Genomic DNA, 23,147 nt, shown 5'->3' on the forward strand with positions numbered 1-23,147 from the left:
ACAGTTTGCACACACACAATTTTTCATGCATTTCATTCTTCCCTGGAGGTCATCTATGCTTCTGTCTAAGAAAAAAAGGGAAACATTTCCCTGAGCAACAGGTGAGACATCAGAGCCTAAATCACATTTTCAGAAGTAACTTAGGAGCTTCCCTGCCCTCTCTGAAAACAGGACTTGGACACTTCTGAGTGTTTTATTTTTCTTTAGATAATTGTGTGTTCAATTCCTAGCTCACAAAATGTAAAAGGACTGAGGCAACAAGGATGGATTTAGGGTAATAATGGAAGGACTGACTTAGGCAGCATGAGCCTACTCAACCTTATGCAAACCCCAATGAGTCTTTCCATCAGTACCAATGGGCACCCAATAAGGACCTAAACCAATATATGAAAGTTACAGCCACATTTCAGAACAGTGACTTTACAGACAACTTTCGTGCAAGAAGTAGAAATCCAATGGATACCCTACACCAGTATAACTTAGTAGAAACAGGTGTTGGCTTATATTGGGAAAACTCAGGGTTAAAGCTATATACTTTTATAAGGTACATGGATATAGGTGGGCAGATACTATGGCAAGGTGCTGCAATAGCACTTACCACCCTAGGATAGATGGTCATTTGTCTGCTCTGCACCAGGATAAATGGCATTGGTGTGTAAACCCAACATGTTGGGTGTGCAGGCGCCCATTACTCATGTTATTACTGTAAGATCTTACTCGATTCCTTTAGGAAGTTAGAACAAGAAGTGACCCTATTCATATTTAAACACTGACTTGCAAATTAAATCGAACGTCCTTCCATATGTTTATACGTTGCAGGTTGAAGAAGAGCCTACCTAGTGATACAGCCAATTAAATACAAAGACACAGTCAAGGCAAAGACGGATTCATTCCTGTAGTCTCTGGCTGTAACTGATAACAAGAACTATGCAGGACACAATGCTGTTTAGTGGAGCACAGCTAGGCCAATTCAATGAAATGAGGCAAAAGGAGAACTGAGACCGATCTCAGGAAGAACATTCCCTACCAGCGAGGTTTATTTAACCGTGGAGCAGCCTCTCGAGGGAAGGGAGGAAAACCCTCTTATTTGAGTCATTTAAAAATAGACTGGGGAAGGCACTCAAGAGCATACTGTAGGGAAATAACCCTGTTTTGGCAGAGGCTGGACAAGATGAGCTAATACACTTCTTTCCATGTCTGATTTCTGAGATTCACATGGAGTTCCAATCCCGAACATGCCAAAAACCGAGCAAAACGGGGAAGAGGTGCATCCATCTGAAAGAGGGGAAACTAAAAGGAGCAAGCACCGTGGGCCAAGAGGGCAAGCACTCATCTTTTTTTCCATCTAGACTTCGCTTCTCCTAATCTAATATGGTTTGCAGACCAAGCTTACATTTGGAAGGTCATATGTTGAACTCCGGTAGCCCCGAGATCAGGTAATTCTCATGGTTTTAGAGTTGGTTTATGAGTTGACCATCTACAAAGAGCTCTCCTGTTTTCCTGGATTGAGCCTGATCCAACCAACACCCATTTTGATGCCACTGATGCAAAATGAAGTAGGGAAACGAACCTCATGGATAAAGGTGTGATAAAAGCAAACACCCAGTACTCCAAAGAACTGTATGTATTTTATAGCTATCAGTACACAGGTCCTTAGATTTAGAAACCGGTTTCTGTAGGACTGCTCATCTTCCTCCACATCTGTAACAGCGCAGTGCCTTGAGGGCCATGCCTCGTCTGTGGCTCTGTTCTACCAGATAACTGCACAGACACACACTGCCCCACAACACTGAACTGTAAAGGAAAGAGCAATAGAAGTAAAAGGGGAAAACAGGCACAGAAAGGTGACTGGACTTGCCCCTGGGTCACACTACAAGCTAATGGCAGTGCTGGGATTAGACTCCACATCCCAGTTTGGAGTACTACTCACTGCAAGAACATTAGCAAATGCCAACAAGGACCAGAGCCTTTGTACTTAATGTAATTATATTGCTTAAAAAAAAAAAGTTTGTTTAATGGGATACCGTAAATACCCTGAATTATGAGCAACAATTTGGTCAGCTTGTTTCTCCAAGCAGTTCCTGTTTCATTACCCAAGGCACACCCTATTGAAGGCATGTGCAATATAATAGTGATGGGGGTTTTTTTCTCTTTTGAGGGCAGTACCCATTCCCACCAGGGTTCCCCAAGCCGGAAAGCGAACGACGGCAAGCACTTGCTCTCAAGCAGCCACCATGCCAAGCCTGTGTCATGTGTATCCTATTAGACAGAGGGCTGAATAGAAGACTTTGTTTTCCACTTCAAAAGGACCCCATCCCAATCGCTCGCTCTTCCCTTATGAATAACAAATTGGAAATAAATCTTCTGGCCCAAGTGCATGGAAAAACTCACACAGGCGGGGCCCTCCACAGCTTCCCAAGCTCCAGCCCATGCAAATTTTCTGTAAACCCTTTTCTGGGATATAGACATCGAACTGACTGCAGGCTTCTGCACCAGCAAAACGATACGGGAGAGGCGTGCTCAAGGGAGGGACAATGCAGATTTCTATCCGTCCTCAGGGAGACCGTGACTTTAAAGGAGGTCTCATCACACAGATGGAGACCCATGCTTCTTTCTTTTCTTCCTCAATGCTCCCCTCTGTTCCCACGAACCACAGTCTTCCAGAAATCCCATTGTTTTCCTACTTATTGTCTAGCTGTGGCGCGGTCGGCATTACAGCAATACTCAGAACGTGGGATGTGGTTACAGCATCTCGCTGCGGCAACAGAAGTTCAAGCTCAAGCTCCACTCTGGACTCAACCCAAAAGCCGCCCCAGCTGCCTGGTCCTTCAGACTGGGGAGTCAAAGGCAACTCACTGGAAGTGAGTCTGGCCATGTCATTCGCTTGAGTACAGACAACAATGTGCCTTAATCACTGAAGCCCCAACCGGGCTGCTAGGCTCAGGAGACCCATTGGGCATTGCTGAGGCTTGGCCCAAATCTTGCAGCTTTGAGGCAAGATGGATCTTTCCACCCAGCTGTGCAGCTACAACTCCCATCTGGAGTCCGATCAGTTCACAGACCTTTTCCCTGCCCTGGAGCAAGGTGACCCTGCCCCACTCATACCCACGGGGAACAGTACTGTTAACACCACCTTCCTAGCTCCTGGCTTTGGCCATCATCCCCGCACACTGCCCTTCCTTCTCCATCTGCAACGCTATGGCTGTCTTTCCTCCCTTTGGTAGTCCATCGTGGGCTCTCTCCTGATTCCCTGTCAAGACGCTAAGTTCTGCCACTGGCCAGCCCTGACCATCTACCTGGGCTTGCTCTCCCATGCTGCTCCTTGCATGTAACCATCTACAACACCACTCCATCGCCCTTCAGATCCCTCCCTGAAACTCATCTGCCGTGATGCTAACACAAAGCTATGCCAGTGGCTTAGGCCAGGGAGCCATGTCACCCAGGCCCCCCGCCCCCGGACTGAAAACTTGGCAGCAAGCAGCATTACTTGCCACTCCCCTGCTGCCAAATTTCTGGACTTATGCAAATCCCCGTGAGCCAGAAATCTTGGGCTATATGTGCTAGATTGGGCACCGTGGCATGGATTAGGCCATTTGCATGCAAAATCCACCACCTCCCACTTCATTGTTTCCCCTTCCTCCGCAGGCCCCCATTCCCTCTTGTCTTATTTGCACACTGCAAGCTTTTGGGGGGACAGGCACCACTTTTTTATTGTGACTGCATGCAGTTTAGGTCACTCTGAATTATGGCCGTGCACAGACAGCACGGGAGAGGCGACCCGGCAGCAAGGAATTCCAGTCAATTAGAGCTTGACGAGCAGATCGGTTTCAAGCGGAGCAGGAACAGCGGCATCACAGAGCATGAGAGGGAACTGGGTCAAATGTAGATGCCTTATTACACATGCAGCTTGAAGGAGCCAAGCAGGGCTCGTGGCGTCCTCTCAGCTTGAAGCCTGCAACTGAGACAGCTTCTGTTCCAATGTCCCAATTGATTCCAATTATAAACATTAGCATAATAGATTAATTTGCTGCTTCGGATCCTTTTTCATTTGAGACACGGAAAGCCAGGAAACCAGACTGAAATCCTGCCTGAACGAGCTGCTTTGTCTTTTGATCCTGGGGAATGAAAGACAAACGGTCCAGGGGTTCATCTTTGCAATGTGACGTTTTATTTGCAACGCTGCAATCTGTACGGTCCTTACAGATACAAACGCGCTCGCAGGAAATCCATAGGCAGGCCTTTTTTTGGTATGTCCCATGGAAAAGCAAATGGGCTGAAGTCTCATGTAAAAACAATCTGCCTAGCGAGTGTGTGCGCATATGCACAGCATGTGTGTGCATCGTCTTCCAGCAAATACGCTCGCCTAAACATGGGAAAAATGCTACGGGCCAAGTTCACTGTTGACATAAACACGGAGACTCCTTTCAGGCTTAATGGAACTGTGCTCGCCTATGCCAGCAGTGAGTCTGGCCCTGCACCTCAAATCCCACCCAAATCCCAGAGAAATGGAAAGAAAAAGAACAAAAAGCTGGCCTAGCTGCAACATGTTCAACTGCTTCAGACTGCTCCCCCCCCCATGCAAAACTGCGCTGCTGTTTCCATCCCCTTTCAACATTGCTGCTAACTAGAGTACGTACACCACTGCTCACTGCTTGTAAACACCCCTGCCTCCAGGCTGGGGGGAAACAGGAGCTTCAAAGAGCTCGGTGGTCTTTTAGACTGGGTCTGGCAAGAGACAACAGCTAGATATTCCAGGTGCAACACGTCGGATCCAACTGCGGTGCCCTAAAAATTGAGGAGTTTAGTCCCCCAATGGTACCACTCATTTCAACAGCAGGCTCACTGATGTCAGTGGGACCGCTTGTGTCCCGACACACCATTCAGTGCAAGCAAGAGGTGAGCAACCTGGCCCTTTATGTGGCGTGGGTTTGACTTCTGCCCCTTCCAACAAACGCTCCAGCACTAGCCCCACTTTTTTAGGACGTGTCCGTACGGCTCCAAGAAATGAGTGCATGTGTTGCCCTCCCCTCCACGTAGATGGTGGCCAAGCGTGCCTTCGCCAGCCTTTGCGTGGCTGAGTGAATGACGGCTATCGTGACATGAATCACGTGAGGTTTGCTTGCCCAACAGCTGTTGGCTGCATTGTTCTTTTGTGGGGAAAAACATTGCCGTTTTGCTAATGGCAGGCCTGCCCCCGATTGGCTGCAAGTTACTTCATGCCTTGAAACAGTGCCCTCAAAATCTGGTTTCATAATGCAACTCCTAAGCCAATGGCAGGCACATTAGTATTATTTAACAGTTAGTCCCCAAATCAGCCTGACCGTTACTTGAGGGGGGAGGGAGGGATGGTAAAATAATTTACGCAGCCAGCAAGGAAGTGGGCTTAAAGCTTGGTCTGGGTTTCATTTGCCCTTGATTTAAAAATGGAATAAGGTGCAGCAAAAAGAAATGCAAGGGTATTTCTCCCCTACTCTTCCCTCCAGCACCCCAGGGAGACCCATTCTGGGTCTAATTTGGCCAGATTCTTCAACAGGCTCTTTATTTTGGTCCTAGATAGGTTGCGGGGCCAGATATGCCCCTACAAGCAGCCTGCTCCTCTCTAATAAGAAAGCGAAGGCCTTGGCCTTGGCATGAGAGGGAGGCATACAATATCTCCTTGGTGCCAACATTGCAAGGAGTCCACCACGGGACTCAAGCATCGCATCTCAGCTTCATTTCCCCCCTTCCGCACCCCCTGAATATCACTCCATGCTGGATTTCAAAGGGTCCATGCTTGATCCTGGGTGCCCAGGGGCAGCTAGGCAGCGCAGTCTAGGGCAGGCTTCACTGGGGAGCTAAACATAGGGTTTCTTGCCCTGTGTTGCAGAGGCCGTCAGACAGCGCGAGCGTAACAGTTCGTTCTGACCTCAAAACCCAGGAATGCCTTGCTCATCTCAGCTCCGATCTGCCTGGGGGAGAACACACAAGGCTTCTGGTTTTGTTTTCCCTCAATTTGGAAACTTTAGGCTGTTTTGCAAAAGGCCACTGAAACGGGACTTTCCTTCTCCCCCATTCCTGCCTGCCTGTTCCCTCCATGTGAAACACCAGGTAGGGATGGTGGGGGCGGTGGTGTTCAGACACACAATACACCAGCAAGGCTCTGTGGAGATCCTTCCCCATTTATATCGGTGCCAGAGTAATTCGTGCTGGTTCTGAAGTGCAGCCAACATGCAGGGAGATAAAATCAAGAGGCAAGAGTCTTGTTTCCTGCAAGAGAAAGGTTCATTCCACAGAGATCCCGGCTGTCCCTGGGATATCCATCCACGGAGCTGCTCGTTAACACTTTGCTGCCAATCCCACACAGACCTCTCGAAGGATAGGATGCTGCCACTCTCCAAGCCGGAGGTCATGCATCCTCACTTTCAGCTCCATGTGCTTTTTTTTCACTGAACAGGTACCTTAAATTTCTACACAGAAGTCGGAACAGCTGCGATTCCTGCCGATGAGGCTTTCCAAAATATAAAAATGGTGGGAGTTGAAGATGTACCATGGCAGACGTGCGTTGCATTTTATGAATGGCTGAGATGATCATTGTGTGGAACAAAAATATGTACAGATGAGAACCACGACGTGTATCACAGTACTTAGTATCATAGTACTTAGGGTCGGAAGGGACCTAAACAGATCATCAGGTCTGACCCCGATAGCAAAAGTGAGTAGGCAAAAGTCATGGCCATCTGCCCAACTCGTGGGACACAGACGAGAAAGATTGACTGGACTGCCATTTGGGATTCCCAGCTGAAAGAGTTGTGAAGTTGGAAATGCCAGTGCACAGCCCATGGGACCAGCTCTGACACAATTCCAAAACCACTTTTAGAAAACCCATCCTGGTACCTCCGCTGGTGCTCAATGGCCTGAGACTGGCCTACTTGAATGCCCATCTCCTCGAGCCAAGCTGTCACAGCAGCATCAGCTCAAGTGCTTGTGCCAGGTCACCCTGCCCCTTTGCACTACAGGGGCTTGTGCCATTTACAGTGACCCTTGTTGGGATTCCCGCTAAAAGTCTCAATGCCAAGTTCATGCACCTCCCTTTTTTTTTTTTTTTAATTCAATGCGCAGCCAAAACCATCACGCTCTCCTCCATATCTGGGGGAGAGGAAGGGGCTGGAGGTGTTAAACATAAATAATAGGACTGGGCTTCCTGCACTATAAAACCAGGCAACGTGTCTCTGCCAATATAAAGAGTGGATTTTAAAAAGTCCCTGGAGTTTCTTTTACTACTTTTTCAGACGCTCAGGCTGAAGAGAAAGGTCTGTTAACCAACTAGTTCCAGCCTGGATGTAATAGCTGCATCAATGCAAGCCACAGACAAAGCGTTTTGTGCTTTGAGCACTAAATCTGTACCTCTTGCCAGTCGTCTCAATACCCACTTGGTTAGTGCCTGCTTTGTAAGGGACTTCATAGTATGTGCACAATATTCCCCACTGGCACTCTAATCCCCTTGCCATTCCAGTGCTGCGGTATGTCAGCATCTGTGACGCGGGGTGGCCTCTCTGTATTTGCAGACATGCTCGTAACAGCTGAAACCCAGGCTGCAGAACAAATGGCAAGGAACAGCCTAGCGTATGGCTGCTGGGGGCAAGGCAGATGCAGAATGGATTACGGGAACACGTGTTTTCTCTCCTGCTGTGGGCTGTGACCGACACCTGATGTCTCGAGGGAGACTAACCCTTGCTCCCCAGCAAAGCACCCATTCGAGTGTGCTTTGCAAGGGAACGTATTTGCATGATCCCTGCAGCGATTAGCTCATGCGGAGGCGCAGGAGGCTGAACCCTCCGGTTATCTGTTTATACAAGTGCACGTTTTATTAAGGGTGGTAACGCTATCCAGCCGCAGCGTCTGAGTCACTTGCCTGCAGTAATGAGTTGACCCTTTCTATACAACATATGCTTATCGGTCCTTTTACTTAGGGTGTTTCATCCCCTGTCACAAGCACCTGTGTTAAATGCAGCACAGGACAATCCCGTCCGCAGTATCTAGTCAAGAGATAAAGGCTCTTGTGCTGCTGTTTTGTGCTGTCTCTCTCGCATGGCCTTTGCTCTCCTGTCTCCCCACATTCCCTTCAAAGACCCGGTGGGAAGATCTGCCATTGAGTCATCCTGCTCATGGGGCTGCTTGCCATGTTCTCATAGCTGATGGGGCCAGAGCTTTTTTCCCCTCCCCTCCTTTTTTGTACCGTCAGGGATTTTTTAAGAGCTCTGTAAAGGGCTCCTGCTTTCACTGCTGTGGCTTTCGAGTGACAAACCTTGAGCTCTCATGAAACCCAAGTGGCTGAAGCATGCAAGACCGGCTGCAGGAGCCCTACGCTAGGCGCCCATGCTCTCTGTACTCAAATGGGTTGCAGTCCACTTTGGCTGGACACAGGTACCAAGCCACTGAGATTAAACATGCCATCTAATCCTAAATGGCTCACTTCTTTAGCCAGCTCAGGTCAAGCTGTCTCTTTTAAAGCTTGCCTTCTAAACAATATATTTTTACTGCCATAGCCATGTGACCATTAGCTGAAAAAGCTTTATGTTCTGGGAACAGCTACATCATGATCCTGTTTCTTGTGGTTTTGGAGAGAACAAAGCCCCTCCCCTACAGTGGTCTGGGGGATTTTTTGTCTCTTTTTTAATGACAGGCTTAATTTCTGGAAAATAAAATGCTGCTGCACCAGCAATTCCTAGGTCACGCCGATTCTGCTGTAGAAGAGCAGACAGAGAACATTTCATATGCGCTGGCATAAAACCAGATTCCTAATAAGGTACTGGAGTCACCCTGGGCCATGGGATAGCACGCTCTAGAAGTAGGGTGATAAGCAAGGATCCTGGGTTTTCTCTGGTTTAAAAAAAATCCCCAATTTCCAGATTAAAAAAAGTAACCCCAAATCCACATTTTTCCATGATTAAAAGGAAACACCACTCATATCTATATCGATAGATAGATAGATAGATAGATTACTCCCTGAATGGAGATCTCATGAATGTACTTGCAGTACTGCCAATGCCTACAGAGAGAGAGAGAGAGAGAGAGAGAGAGATTAGTGGTGTTTCCTTTTAATCATGGAAAAATGTGGATTTGGGGTTATGTTTTTATATCTGAAAATTGTGGATGTTTTAAAATCAGCAAAAACCAGGATCCTTGGTGATAAGCACACTGTGCTGCAATGCCCACAGCACTCAGGGCAAGGCAGCTGGTTCTTATACGCCTTCTCAGTCTTTCGCTCCTACCTTGCACACCTGTGGACTCACCCTGTAGCTAGGCTCCTTTCTTGCACCTAGCGCAGGACTAGCAATGGATCTGGATGATCGTCCATTCAAAAGATGACAATCCTGGGGGTCAACAACTTCTCTGGATTCCCAAAGGGACATCCAATAGTTTCTGGTGAAATTTTGGGGCCAAGGGAGTTGGGCTGAGGTGTCCTCTTGCTCAGGAAGATCTGTATTTGGACTGTGGCTGCTAAGGGCAGTCCCAGTGGGGCACTTGTGGGGGTCTTCCACATGCTCTTCCTGGGTTGTAAACGGTTAAAAGATGGGATTTTCATCCCTTAGCTCTACCTGAAATGCTGTACATGACTTTAAAAATGTCCCAATCCCTGTGGGAATCCCAGCAGTAAGAATGACTTGGGGATCAGAGCCAATAGGCTTTTCCCCCCCTTACTAGCTCCCTATTATTTCAGAGTGTGCAAAACTCACCTCCTTTGGCCTTCTAAGGACAGGATGGATTAAAGAACTGATAACAGAGCATGCATTTTGATAGCTCACTGGTTTGAACCAAGCCCTGGCTGGTCATGAATGAAAATCAGTAGCATCTGACAGCTGTCCAGCAGTTAATGGAAAATTATTCTGTGGCTTCCACCAAGTGCCAAGTGAGTAAATGCTCAAGATATCAAAACCCATCACTTATGACAGAGTTTGGGGGTTAGTGCTGGTTTCAAACCTGGACTAGGGATCTGGTCTTGAAGTGATGCCATCAGGCCAAGGTCTGTGCACATTTGTGAGTCAAGACGGGAGAAACTAGCTATCCTGTTGCTATGCTTTCTGTCGTCAGCCCAGCCAATTCCAGGAGCCCTTCTTCTTTCAAAAAAATATATATACATCCAACATCCACTCTCCTTCTGCCTCATATAAATACAAAGAGCTACCTGAAACATTTTAAATGTTCGCAATAGTGCTTTATATTTCTATTCTCTCTCACAACCCAGGACCTCAGAAGCACTTTGTGAACATTAAATTCCCCCACAGCCATCTGAACTGGGAACCAAAAGAAGGCCCAGAGAAGCCACTCAACTCGCCACAGCTTTGCAAGCAGACCTGGGGGCAGAATCCAGGCTCACGAACACTAGGTTCATGGCTTGTAGGATGGCCTTATAGGATGGCCAGGAACTTCTCAGGACCTAAAAAAAAAAGTGATCAACTGCTTGGGATAAATTCATAAAAGTCTGCATTATGCAGAAGGACTTCCCTCTCAAAGTATCGCCTGTTATACACCTTCTCTAGAGGAGCCTTTCAACTGGACAATACAAAGCCGATGGGAATACCTCTTTGCCATGAATGAGAAGGCCTCTTACATGGGAGAATAGACTTAGTCCTCTTTGCACTGTTCCAAGTTTCCTACTTGCATCGACTTTTAGACAAGCTTGATGGTTCCCAGACTACTTCTATTGCTATCCCTCATTCGGACAGCAAATAAAACGGCCTTAATTTTCGGCGCACAGTACTAGCATCTCTTTGCACAACAGACGTCAATGCTACAGTCACTGGCATTTCCCAGGTGTTCCAGCAAGTAGCCTTTATGAGCTCTGATGGGTACATCCACATGACAGCCCAGTGTATGGGGAGGGAGGCGTTAATTTATCTTCAACGTATCTTACCTTTAAAGACTCCCAAATGGGAAACTGCACCAGAGAGAATGGAATCTGCACGGAGAAAAGAAAAAGAAAAAAAATATTTCAGAAGCAAATTGGGTTGGCATTTTCCTTGGCAAGCTAAATTAGGAACGCTCCGTGAACTGCAGCTTATTACATTTATAAATCTTTACAGATGACTTTATGCACACTGTTGTTGGAGAATGGGTTTCACGAAAGCACTTTTTACTTGGTTTATCACATGCCCTGCCAAGAGGTTAATGTATCATTACCTGGGTGGCCGGGAAGAGTAATAAATACTGTGATCTAGTACAGGGAACTTCTCGGTAGGACTCGCTGCCAAAGAGGCCACCAGGCTGGCTCAAGCACACCTTGGATGCTCACCTTGCTGGGGTTATTTGACCCCAGCAGTCTTTCCTGCCCAGAGCAGAGGGGCTGGACCCGATGATCTCGCAAAGTCCCTTCCAGCCCTAAATTTCTGTGAATCTGTGAAGCAATGCACCTCTAAGGCCACAAGCACAGCCTGGGAAGGGATTGCTGGGTGACGTACACTGTCACAAGAGTTTATCTGAAAGCTCAGTTCTGCTCCAAATGGGATGCATGGAAAACAGCAGTGGGAGGTTTCCACATTCATGATCTCCTGATGACTTTGGAGCAGATCAGTTTAAAGCAGAAATGACCTAAGAATACCTGCCAACACTGTAAATCCAGCCTGGATTAAGAGGAGGGAAATCTTGGTTCTCCTCTTGCACATCACCTATAGTGCAGGTGCAGTCCAACTTGGACCACGTACATATGTTCTCCTTACATTTCCAAATTCTTGGCCTTATGTTTTTCCCATTCCTGTATTTTTATGCTGTGTTGTTTTTTTGTTGTTGCTTGTTTGGCAGTTATTTGTGGGGGGGGGAGGTGGTACTGTGTATGTTATTTTATTAGTTTTATGAATGGCTGATATGCCCTTTGCTGTGAAAGGCACTATGCATTCAAAAATATACAATTTCTATTTCCTATCTATGTTGTAGTAGCTGCTATCAGACATCATCATAGACCAGGGCCCTATAAAGTGAGAACAGGACTCCTGTCCCAAGAGTTTTCTATTCAAGTATAGGACACGCGACAAAAAACGTAAAACCCAGACAGATAAAGGAGCACAAAAAAACCACAATGCCAGTACTCCTGCAAGTGATCGATGGGAAGTTGGGTGACAGCGACCACGAGCTGATCACCTTCACCATCCGCCGTAAAGCTGGCAAGTCAGTCAGCAACACAGAAGTCCTTGACTTCAGAAAAGCCGACTTTGACAAGCTCAAGAGGCTAGTCGGTCAGGCCCTCAGGGACCATGACCCCAGGGAGATGGGAGTTCAAGAAGAGTGGTTGCTTCTCAAGGAAGCGATCCTCAGTGCACAAGCTAAATCTATTCCAACACGGAGGAAAGGCAGCAGCAGGCACAGCAGCCCTCCTGGCTCTCCAGGGACCTAGCGGACCTACTGTGGCTAAAAAGGAAAGCCTACAAAGGATGGAGGACAGGATTCACCTCCAAGGAGGATTACTCCGCGCTGGTCCGGTCCTGCAGGGACCAAACCAGGAAAGCCAAGGCTGCAACTGAACTCCAACTAGCTTCAGGCATCAAGGACAACAAAAAGTCCTTTTTCAGGTATGTGGGGAGCCGGAGGAAAAGCAAGGGCAATGTTGGACCCCTGCTAAACCAGATGGGGCAACTGACAACTGACGCCCAGGAAAAAGCCAACCTATTAAATAGGTACTTTGCGTCAGTCTTTCATCAGTCACACGGGATGCCCATGCCTGCTATGGGACAGGGAAATCTGGGTGAGGGGGATCCCCTACCCTCCATCAATGCTGACCTCATGAAGGAACATCTTGAGAAGCTGGATACCTTCAAGTCAGCCGGCCCTGACAACCTGCACCCCAGGGTACTCAAGGAGCTGGTGAGCGTCATAGCCCAGCCCCTGGCACGGGTCTTTGAAAACTCCTGGCGCTCTGGTGTAGTGCCCGAAGACTGGAAGAAGGCCAATGTGGTGCCGATCTTCAAGAAAGGGAGGAGAGTGGATCCGGCTAACTACAGGCCCATTAGCCTGACTTCTATCCTGGGGAAGATCTTAGAAAAGTTTATTAAGGAGGCCATCCTTGAGGGACTGGCCCAGGCTAACATCCTAAGGGATAGCCAGCACGGGTTTGTTGCAGGTAGGTCTTGTTTGACCAATCTCATTTCCTTCTATGACCAGGTGACCTATCACCTGGACAAGGGAGAAGAGATTGATGTCATATATCTTGACTTCAAAAAAGCTTTTGATCTGGTATCCCATGATCACCTCTTGGCAAAACTGCCCAGTTGTGGCCTTGGGTCCACCACGATCCACTGGCTGGGAAATTGGCTTCGTGGTCGGACCCAGAGGGTTGTGATTGATGGCAGTCACTCATCATGGTGCCCTGTAACCAGTGGGGTCCCTCAAGGCTCTGTCCTGGGACCCATACTGTTCAACATCTTCATTAATGATGTGAACATTGGAGTTAGGAGTGGACTGGCCAAGTTCGCCGACGACACCGAACTTTGGGGCAAAGCATCCACGCCAGAAGATAGGCGGGTGATCCAGGCTGACCTGGACAAGCTCAGCAAATGGGCAGACGAGAACCTGATGGTGTTTAACACCGAAAAATGCAAGGTTCTCCACCTTGGGAGGAAAAACCTGCAGCACCCTTATAGGCCCGGCAGTGCTACGTTGGTTAGCACTACAGAAGAAAAAGACTTGGGGGTTATCATTGACCACAAGATGAACATGAGCCTGCAATGCGATGCTGCGGCTAGTAAAGCGGCCAAAATGCTGGCGTGCATCCATAGATGCTTCTCGAGCAAATCCCGGGACGTCATTCTCCCCTTGTACTCGGCCTTGGTGAGGCCGCAGCTGGAGTACTGTGTCCAGTTTTGGGCTCCACAATTCAAAAAGGATGTGGAGAAGCTGGAGAGAGTCCAGAGGAGAGCCACGCGCATGATCAGAGGTCAGGAAAACAGATCTTACGATGATAGGCTGAGAGCCACGGGACTCTTTAGCCTGGAAAAGCGCAGGCTCAGGGGTGATCTGATGGCCACCTATAAGTTTATCAGGGGTGACCACCAGGATCTGGGGGAACATCTGTTCACCAGAGCGCCCCAAGGGATGACGAGGTCGAATGGTCACAAACTCCTGCAAGACCGTTTCAGGCTGGACATAAGGAAGAATTTCTTTACTGTCCGAGCCCCCAAGGTCTGGAACAGTCTGCCAGCGGAGGTGGTTCAAGCACCTACATTGAACACCTTCAAGAGTAAATTGGATGCTTATCTTGCTGGGATCCTATGGCCCCAGCTGACTTCCTGCCCTTTGGGCAGGGGGCTGGACTTGATCTCCCGAGGTCCCTTCCAGCCCTAATGTCTATGAAATGTCTATGAAACTGATATAGTGACAAGCCCCAGTTTGTAGAAGCTCTCAGCATTCAACAGGACAGGAGCAGACCTTTTAAATTGTACGCCGCAATGTATGTCAGATTCGGTGTAACTGAAGTTATCAGTATATTAGAAACATTGGTTATGTGTGTGTCTAAGTCTTATTAAATCTAAATTCAAATCTACATCTGGGAAGTCTGAACGGGTCCAAAGAAAACGTTACATTTATCCAACATCCCAAGAGTTAAAAAAACCGCCTGGTTCATTGTGTGGCTACTAATGATTAATAAATGAGACGAATCAGTTCATCTCCCAGGCAAAACTAAGCTTGACAGACACCTGCCACAGAAAATTTGTTATCTATTCAGGCAGGAAACGGCAGTGAGAAGAAATCAATGTCACTGCTGTACATTGAGCTGACAAACTGAAATCTCAGAGGAAGTTTGTCATCTTGAACGATGAGCAGTATCCCAGGTGGCATCTCAAAGCCCTGCTAGAAAGGTCAAACATGGTTCTTGGTTATCGGGCCCCTGAAATTCTAGCGCTGCAATTCAATTTCTTGTTCGATATTGGGTGAAAAAAGTCCAGTTACTTGACAGTAACACAGAGTAATATATTTATAAGAAAATCTATATCCCCTTGCTGCTGCATCACTGTTCAGGGGGAGTTAAAGAGCACGGTTTCTTTGCATTGCAAAATGGAAAGCAACATAACCTCCCAATAAAAGCTGCTGCCATGCCTTCAGTTTTCTTAAAGTGAGAAAAGGAAATCCTCTAGGCTCTGCTTATATCTAACTAAATGGGGTTCCCCAGCATACGTGGCCTTCAGAAGGTCTTCCCATTGCACTTGATGTGGCAAAAATATATAGACGTTAAAGATACTTTCCAAATAAAGCCTTCTTATCTCTGTTGCCAACCAGAAGCATTTCAAATCACAGTGGAAACAGGTCTAAAGTTTCAATTTGATTTTCACCATTTGGGCTGGCTCTTTACTTTCTGCATCCTACTCTCTAGAGACAGCGGAAGGAGATACGGATGTTTAATCATCACATTTCAATTCCTCGTGCACCTCACAAGATGCTGCAACATGTGTGTTTGCAAACCAGCTGGGGGGGGGCGATAACTTATCTTTCTGGTTATGCAGAGGTGTTTGTACAGCCAAGAGGATCGCAGGAGTTGGGCCGAAATACTCGTAAGTCATGTCTTAGTCAAATTTTAAGCTTCAGTTTCATTTTTTTTTTAAATACATTACATCCTGGTCTGATCTGTTCAGCAATGTGCCTGTTAAAGAGAAATAGAGTCAGCACACCCCACACGATGACTGTATCCAGAGACATTTCTTTACGAGGGTAATTCACGGAGTGATGAAAAATTGGCTATCTTTGTCACCACCCCTTTTACAGCCAGGCTACGAACCAAGGGAATAAAAGCCCTCATGCCAGAGACGCTTCTCCTCCATTTGAAAGTTTATGACATTTTTTAATTTGAGTCCATGTGTTTGTTATCTTTCTTCAAAAAAAAACTTTCAGAAATGGAATAGAGAATTGAATCGCGCCCCACTGGGTAATGATATCTGTGCCTGAAATAGGCTAAGGCAACAATGGAAATGTGGTCCACACATGTGGGAAGCGCTGGCTAGGCCTACCAGTCTCCCATTTGACATCTCCATGAAGTAGATAGAGAAGACCAGTTGCCTCCTCATGCCTGACTGGATGTAATATAACTGCCCCATTGTTTGCTAAATAGAGTTAAATCTTACACAGATTCAAAAAAAATGCTCCGGGACAGCTGTGAATTATTATTCTAAAATGTTTTACAGATTAACAACACTGACAGTTTCTCTGGGCCCTGCATTCTTTAACAGCCAATATCCAATTTATTGCAACAAATGGCGCACATTTTTATTGCTGATTTTACTGTTGCTTAATTTTCCTGAGTTAGGTGGATTTACACAAATGGGATGTTTAAAGCCAGAAGTTCTAAAGGCTCCCATTAAAATAAAAAATAAATTAATTAATTAAATTAAATTAAAAAAAAAAAAAAAATCAATGGCATGGCAAAATCAGAGGAAAAGACAAAAATTAAATAAACCTGTTTTAAAAATCACATTTCAAGCACTGTGGGTGCTGCCTAAAAGCAGGGAAGCGTTTGGCAGGCAGCGTTAAATTAAGAGAAACGCGAGGAGGAAGTTAGAACAACGGGTGTCTGAAGGAGTCAGTGCCAGCGCTGAAGTGCTGATAGTCTTCCTAGCAATAAAACAGAGTTCGTCAGCAATTTGGAACTTATTGGGCCAATGCTGTGATGCTAATTCACAACCCAATCACTTCCAGAGGGAGACTCGGCAGCCAGACAGCAGGGGTACTATGTCCAAGGTGTGGCAGAGAAAGTGAGCGAGAAGGAGAGAGAAAAAAAAAAGAAAAAAGAAAGAAAAAAGAAAAAGAGAAAAAAAGAAAAGGAAAAAGAAGGAAGAAAAGACAGACAGACCCAGGCCCTTCAAAACTGGAATTCCCTTTAAACTGCTAGAATTCTTTCACATAAAGAGGAAACAGATGTCCACGGCTGGAATTTGCATGTGGCTTTATTCTCTTCTAGAATACAATAAAACTACTCTTCTTCAGAGCTAGAAATTAAACAGTGGCATGGCATGCACAGGCCAGCTGTGCTCTCCACCCCCAACCTTTATTAGCACACTCTATGAAAAGATGGGTGGGGGGCAGGGGGTTGAAAGAGGCAAACTAAAAAAGCAGAAGAAATGAAAAACTATGTGGTATGTGCTCTCAAAACAACATAAACCCTACAGATGTTCACACTGATCTGCAGCACATGTTTGTTTATTCAGGTTCTCTTCCCCGTCTGATTCAGCAGGGCTTCGCTCTCCGAATTATCTGTTTTTCCAAATGATTGTGTAAAAAGCAGGACAGAAATTGGTGTCAACAGCTCACCTCGGACAGCATAAGGGCCCGGTCTTTTCTGAACAGGTTTGGTTTGCTCCTATGAAACCCAACTCAAAGAGTCAAGGGCTCAACTTAAAACCTCCAAGTCAGCCCCTCAAACACAGTGGTTTGGGGGACATGTCGGGTCCTTAGGGAATGGCTGTGCAGAAGCAGCACAGCTATTGCTCCCGTGGTGCTGTACAGATGCAAAACGGAGGATTCCTGCCTTCTCATCTCCCATATGAACCCCAAGAGCTCTGCCCCTGCATCAACCAGGGAACGAGCAGCAATCTCCTGAGCTGATTATCTTCCAAAAGTGAGGTCCCAAAGCCGAGAGCTGTAAGAGCCCTGTCCTCTGTATGATGCACCGCACAAGAGATATGATCCCACCAAGGAATTATGCACTTCTTTTATTCTGAGTCCTACCGGACTTTGAATCCCAGACAAGTTTCCACTAGCCTCCAACTTGAACAGTGTTGGGGAATGTACAAGAGACATCTAAGCATGACACTGCGGCTTGAGCTGGACAGAGGGCTGGATCAGACCCGCGCTTGTCATGGGTTTGACCCCAAACAAGGACACAATACTGTCCTGTGCAGAAAAATAGTGAAAAAAAAGGCCAGAAACAGAAAAATCCCCCGTTAAGTCCCAGGGCCTCCTAAGTCAGACTATATCTTCCTTGGTAACATGGTGGTTACTAACTGGTGGGGAAGCTACTTCAGAGCCCACTTTTTCACGAATCCACTGCCCTGCAGCCAGTGACAAAAACTGACTCAGTTCAGTGGGAACAGATTTAAGCCAACACTGGGAGTCTACACATGCATTAATGTGCTTTAGTTAATGTGCATTAAAACTAGTACCTGCAGGTACAACTACACATGTATTAGCACGCTTTAGTGAATGCACATTAAATCTAGTACCTCCATGGTGTGGTACTAGAAAAATGTGCATAGACATCTATACACATACTCTGGGGTGAGGGGGCAAGTTTCAACTACAGCAGCTCTGAGAGTCATTCTAATTAAAGTGCTTGCAGAGTCGCATGTATTCAGTGTCCTGCATTTTAAAACGGTGGCAGAGGTGTTTTAACTAAAGCTCATTTTTTAGTTAAAGTGCCCCCGCCACCATTTTGAAATGTAATTAATCAAGTCTGCGCTGTCATGTGTATAGGTGTCCCGTTAGCCTGTCTTAATGCACATTAACTAAAGAGCACAGTTTAAGTGATGCTTAATGCACATTAGCCTATTTTAATGTGCATTAGCTAAATAGCACTTTTTTTACTGATGCTTTAATGTGTATTAAAATAGGCTAATATGCATTAAAACATGTAAATTCACTCATTATGAGGTACTAGGGAAATGTACATAAGCCTGACTTAATACACATTAACTAAGAAGCACATTTTTTACACAACGCTTAACACTATTTTAATGTGTATTAAGTAAAAAGCAGGTTTTTGTAAGGTGATTCTTTAATGCGCATTAAAGTACATGTGCACCCAGTGACCTTTTCTGAGCATCTCACCTGCAGTCTCACTTCAAGGCATTTATGAGGCTTATGCCTGCAGCACCCACTCTGATACCAGCAGTGTACTTTGGTAGAAGCGGCCCTCACCAAGGTATTTAAACAGCAAGGGTCAAAAAGTTTTCAGCTCCCCATTTCTCCAGTAGAATCAACGCAACAGCATAAGAATGCATTTCTGAGTATGACAAAGAAGGCTGCAAAAATGGTTTTGTTGAGGTATCTCCATTTGTGACTGCAAACGGGGAAAAGCCGCCTTTCTGAGACAGGGCTCTTTCCGCAATAAGTTCATACGACAGCAGAATAAAAACAATCGTGTCTCCCTGCTGGAGTTACCACCAAAACACTTCAATTAATAATCATTGTAAATCTGTTTCGGTGTCCTGTCCTCTTAAAATTCTTCACGCACTTACACAATACATCTGGATTATGATAAACTGACATTCCAACTATAAATACACTTTCCTCGTAATAGGATTTGAAAAGATAGCATGAAATGAGGTAAGCTTTTCCCTTGGCCATGTCATAGGTCACAGCAATAGATGTGATTATATCTAGCGTGGTATAAAGAATCAGAGCTTGTAGCGTTGACTGGAGGCGATAGCGAAAGCAGCTAAGTGCAGCTACTCCACACAATATCTTTAAATGCATTATTGCCAACATTCATTTTTACATGCAATTAACACTGCCAGCCAGACTCCGGCTGATGCATTGCAGACTCCTCAAGAAGCCTAACAAAGGTAATTTGTAACTTTAAGCATGACTGAAAGGCTGTCAAATTGCAGACGTCCTCACTGTGGCTTGGCGAGATGAAAGCATTTTGGACAGCAGAAGAACAAGTGTATCTGTAAGATGAATGAGCAGAGGCTCACTTAATAAATAGCGATGCAATTAGAAACAAAAAGGTTCATACAAATGTAATAATACGAGGCAAGCGGTGACAACAGTCAGAGGCGGAGAATCCCCTCCCTTGCCTCGTTTCTTAGAGAACACATAATATGCATGGGCCAATCTATGCCAGTATCTTACCTACCTTGGCTGGCTAGTCTGGGCAAGGCTGAACGTTTGTAGAAGCAGGGTCCAGCCCAAGTAACACCACCAGAGTTTGCACCCGCCCTGCTGAATTTTGGAAATGCCAACTGCTTCTTGGACCATAAAAGACCATTTTAGACTGGACATAAGGAAAAACTTCTTTACCACACGAGTCTCCAGATTCTGGAACAGACTCCTCCCCCAAAAGTGGTGCAAACACCTACTCTGGATACAGTCAAGAAACCTTTAGATGCTTATCTTGCTGGGGTCATCTGAGCCCAGCTGACTTCTTGCCCTTTGGGCACGTGGCTGGACCCGATGATCTTGCAAGGTCTCTTCCAACCCGAATGTCTATGAAATCTATGATATAGTACCACATGCTGCCTACCAGGGTACCAGGAGCCATGTGACCCAGGCCCTGCATATCAGGGATGCTGGCTGATGGAGGTTGAGATGCCACACTAGTAAAAGCCACTAATATCAACATTGCTGATGTTAATTGTTACATGTCGATTAACACCAATGCATGGCTTAAGAGACCGAGATGCAATTGCGAACTCTCCCTTTTCCACCATTAGCCCTTCCAGACTGGTTAAGCTAGGGTTTAAGCTTGTGGATCCTGTACAAGGGAAGGACATAGAGGTCATAATACTGTCGCTGGCTCCAAAGTGGACTTCTTTCATAAGCTGCCAATGCTGCACCTCACCGCCTCTTTCTCTGTCTCTAAAAGAGGAGACACTTGTGCTACACCTGGGCGTGTTGATGGCTTGTTACTTAGAGTCTTTAAAGCTCATTAAAAAAATTAGAGCATTAGGCTGGGGGAAGTGCAGTGTTCTTGGGTCATGCATTTCTTATCACGTGTGTTATCTCCTGAGCTCGGGGTGCAGAGCTGCACAACACCTCTGTTTTTAAAAACCATTGAAGAGAGATGATCCAGGGAGACCTTCTCTGCTGGAAGGATGGAGGGGAGCGTGGGGAAGAAGAGAAGGAGTTGTGCCTTCCTAAGGGCCTGTGTTGAAAAGCAAAGGGCTAGCATGTACAGAGGCCGAGTGCAGTTGTCAGCCCCCACCAGAGGAGGGGAAAGATGCGCTGAGACAGATACACAAATCAAAAAGAGAAAAAGGGCTGATTTAATAGACATCCCGATAAGGAGAGCCAAATGCTTTAGCCTTTCACCAACAGTATGATATACCATCGTCTTGTCACTCAGAGCTCTTCCATCAAGTGATCAGTATTCAAACAGCCTTTAAATTCTGATCCTATGTCCCTCCATCCCCCCCCCATCCCAAAACTTGGATGGCAGGGCAAAGTAGCTTGCAGGAAAAGGACTAAGCTAAGTGAGATAGCATATTTGAACCTGTTCCTCTTTGACTTCAAGCAGCAAAAGGACTGCTTGTAGGAAGGGGGTGCGGTATGACTGTCCAAAGGCTTGCAAAATTTGGGACTCAATGCACAACCCCCATGTTAATTAATGTCCACTTTGCAATTCCTGTTTGAAAAGCAACACGCACACACATGCACAAAAAATCCTCACCGTAATGAAAATGAATATGCCAACATCGACTTGTACATGCTGTTTAAAGCACAGATAAAAATCTTGTAGGATAACAGATGAGTTTAGCAGCTCTAGAAGAATGAAGGTATTGTTTAACAGGAAGCAGATGTATGTCAGATGGCAAACTCATTAGAGTGTCCCATCGTTAAAGGAAACAGGATAACAATGAGCCATCTGAAAAAATGTGAACTGATCAGGAAATATACAAGCCGCAGCTAATCTCCTATTTATTGGTAGGTAATGCCTTTAAGTCATGCACATGCATTCCAGTTAGGACCATGAAGGACTAATCTTTGTTCACATAAAAAGTCTGTAAGAGCAGAACCCAAAAGCAAGGAACACAACATTTCTGGAAAAATCTTCTGAAGAAAACCCCTGACATTTATAGACGTTCTCTCCCATATTCGGGGATGTAAATATATATCATCCGGTGTGAGGTAGTATAATGCAGTGGGATGTGTCCATCTGATTCCAGAACTTGGAAGGCATTTTAACCAAATGTAAATTTGTTTCAATAGAAAGCTCTGCTGTAAGCAGCTCCAGAGACGCAAAGAAGATTCTTCCACGATAGACACCCAGAGTGGTAGAGTGTTATACGTGTAATTATTATTACATATCTGAATGTTTCTGGAAAAAAAGCCCCTTTCTTGGACAAACGTTAGCACTGAAATCAGTTGTTGCTTTGAGTGAAGCACAAAAAACATTTCAAGAAATAGTTAAAAAAACAAATTTCGAGTTTGCCACCACAGGGTAAGTGGGTCCGTGGAACCGGTTGGGGAAATAAGCATTCAGGCCAATAAAACTGGATTTCAGTGCAGTCATAATAGTGGTGACATGAGTATGGGGGTGTTTGTCCTCAGAGTAACTATTGCATTATTTAGAGTAAAAAGAAACATGTGCTTTTCCCTTACCAAGTATTTCACAATCTATCATAGTTTTCTTATCACTTAAAAAATGTTTGCACATAAAGTACAGGAATTCCTCTGCAGAAAAATAAGTTTTCCCAGCAGGAGGCTCCTGAATCTCATTTAAGAGACCCTACAGGGAAAATCTCGCCTTTTCCCCACCTTTTACCCATGGGTTTAATCCAAGTTTTGCTGCCTGTTTCCATGTGGCTTCAATGGACTTGGATTCAGGTTCCACACGCATGACGGCAGAAACAGAGAAGCTGCTCGAGCTTTAATGCACAGCACAAGGGCTTTGCTAATGCTCATTCTGTTACTACATTGCTACCGAGGAAGCCTTAATGATTTGGCCAGGTGATGATAAAGAGCTCTTTTGGCTCCAACTTGCAGTAATTAGCAGCGGGGAGCAAACTGCTCCGGATTTGGTTATCTCCTGATCTAGCCTCTACAACATTGCTTCCTACTTCCATCTTCAGAGCATTTTAAATGCTGAAGTCATTGCGACTTAAGTGTGTGCGGAAATGTTGTGTTGAATAAGGATGGACTTAAGTACTCTGTTGACTTGAGCACCTTGATGAGTTAGGGAAGGATCTCGTCTTCTGTGTTTCCCGTTCAGGAAAGGAAAAAAAAAAATCAGTTCTTGAATAGCCGTTAAAGGAAAAAGGCAGAAATATTGTGTGTTTGATTATTCCAGCATGTCTGAGGTGAAAAAAAGCAATGTACCATAACCATGAAAACAGCTCCTATGCTCTAAGAGTGGCCCTAACAGCCACTAGCATCCAGCTGGAATTGCCTTCTTTGAAGCAGAGGAACTGTGCAAAGCCATCTTGGTTAAAGCTCACACCATTATCTCCATCATGTGGCAGAGGGGAAAAGCG

General features: G+C 45.8%; 1 protein-coding gene across 3 annotated transcripts in view; it reads right to left on the minus strand.

Annotated features, from left to right (window-relative positions):
* SLC25A26 (solute carrier family 25 member 26) overlaps positions 1 to 23,147 on the minus strand; it is a 101,382-nt gene that overhangs the window by 19,148 nt on the left and 59,087 nt on the right. For 2 of the 3 annotated variants that reach the window (XM_090022122.1, XM_090022120.1), the window contains exon 6: positions 10,895 to 10,939. The exons of the other annotated variant lie outside the window; for it this stretch is intronic. In XM_090022122.1, the coding sequence (XP_089878248.1) occupies positions 10,895 to 10,939 (45 nt within the window). The remainder of the gene's footprint in view (positions 1 to 10,894; positions 10,940 to 23,147) is intronic. 3 annotated transcript variants of the gene reach the window in all.

This window comes from Crocodylus siamensis, chromosome 11 (assembly GCF_052110815.1).
Source record: "Crocodylus siamensis isolate JL-2025a chromosome 11, ASM5211081v1, whole genome shotgun sequence".
NCBI lineage: Eukaryota > Metazoa > Chordata > Crocodylia > Crocodylidae > Crocodylus > Crocodylus siamensis.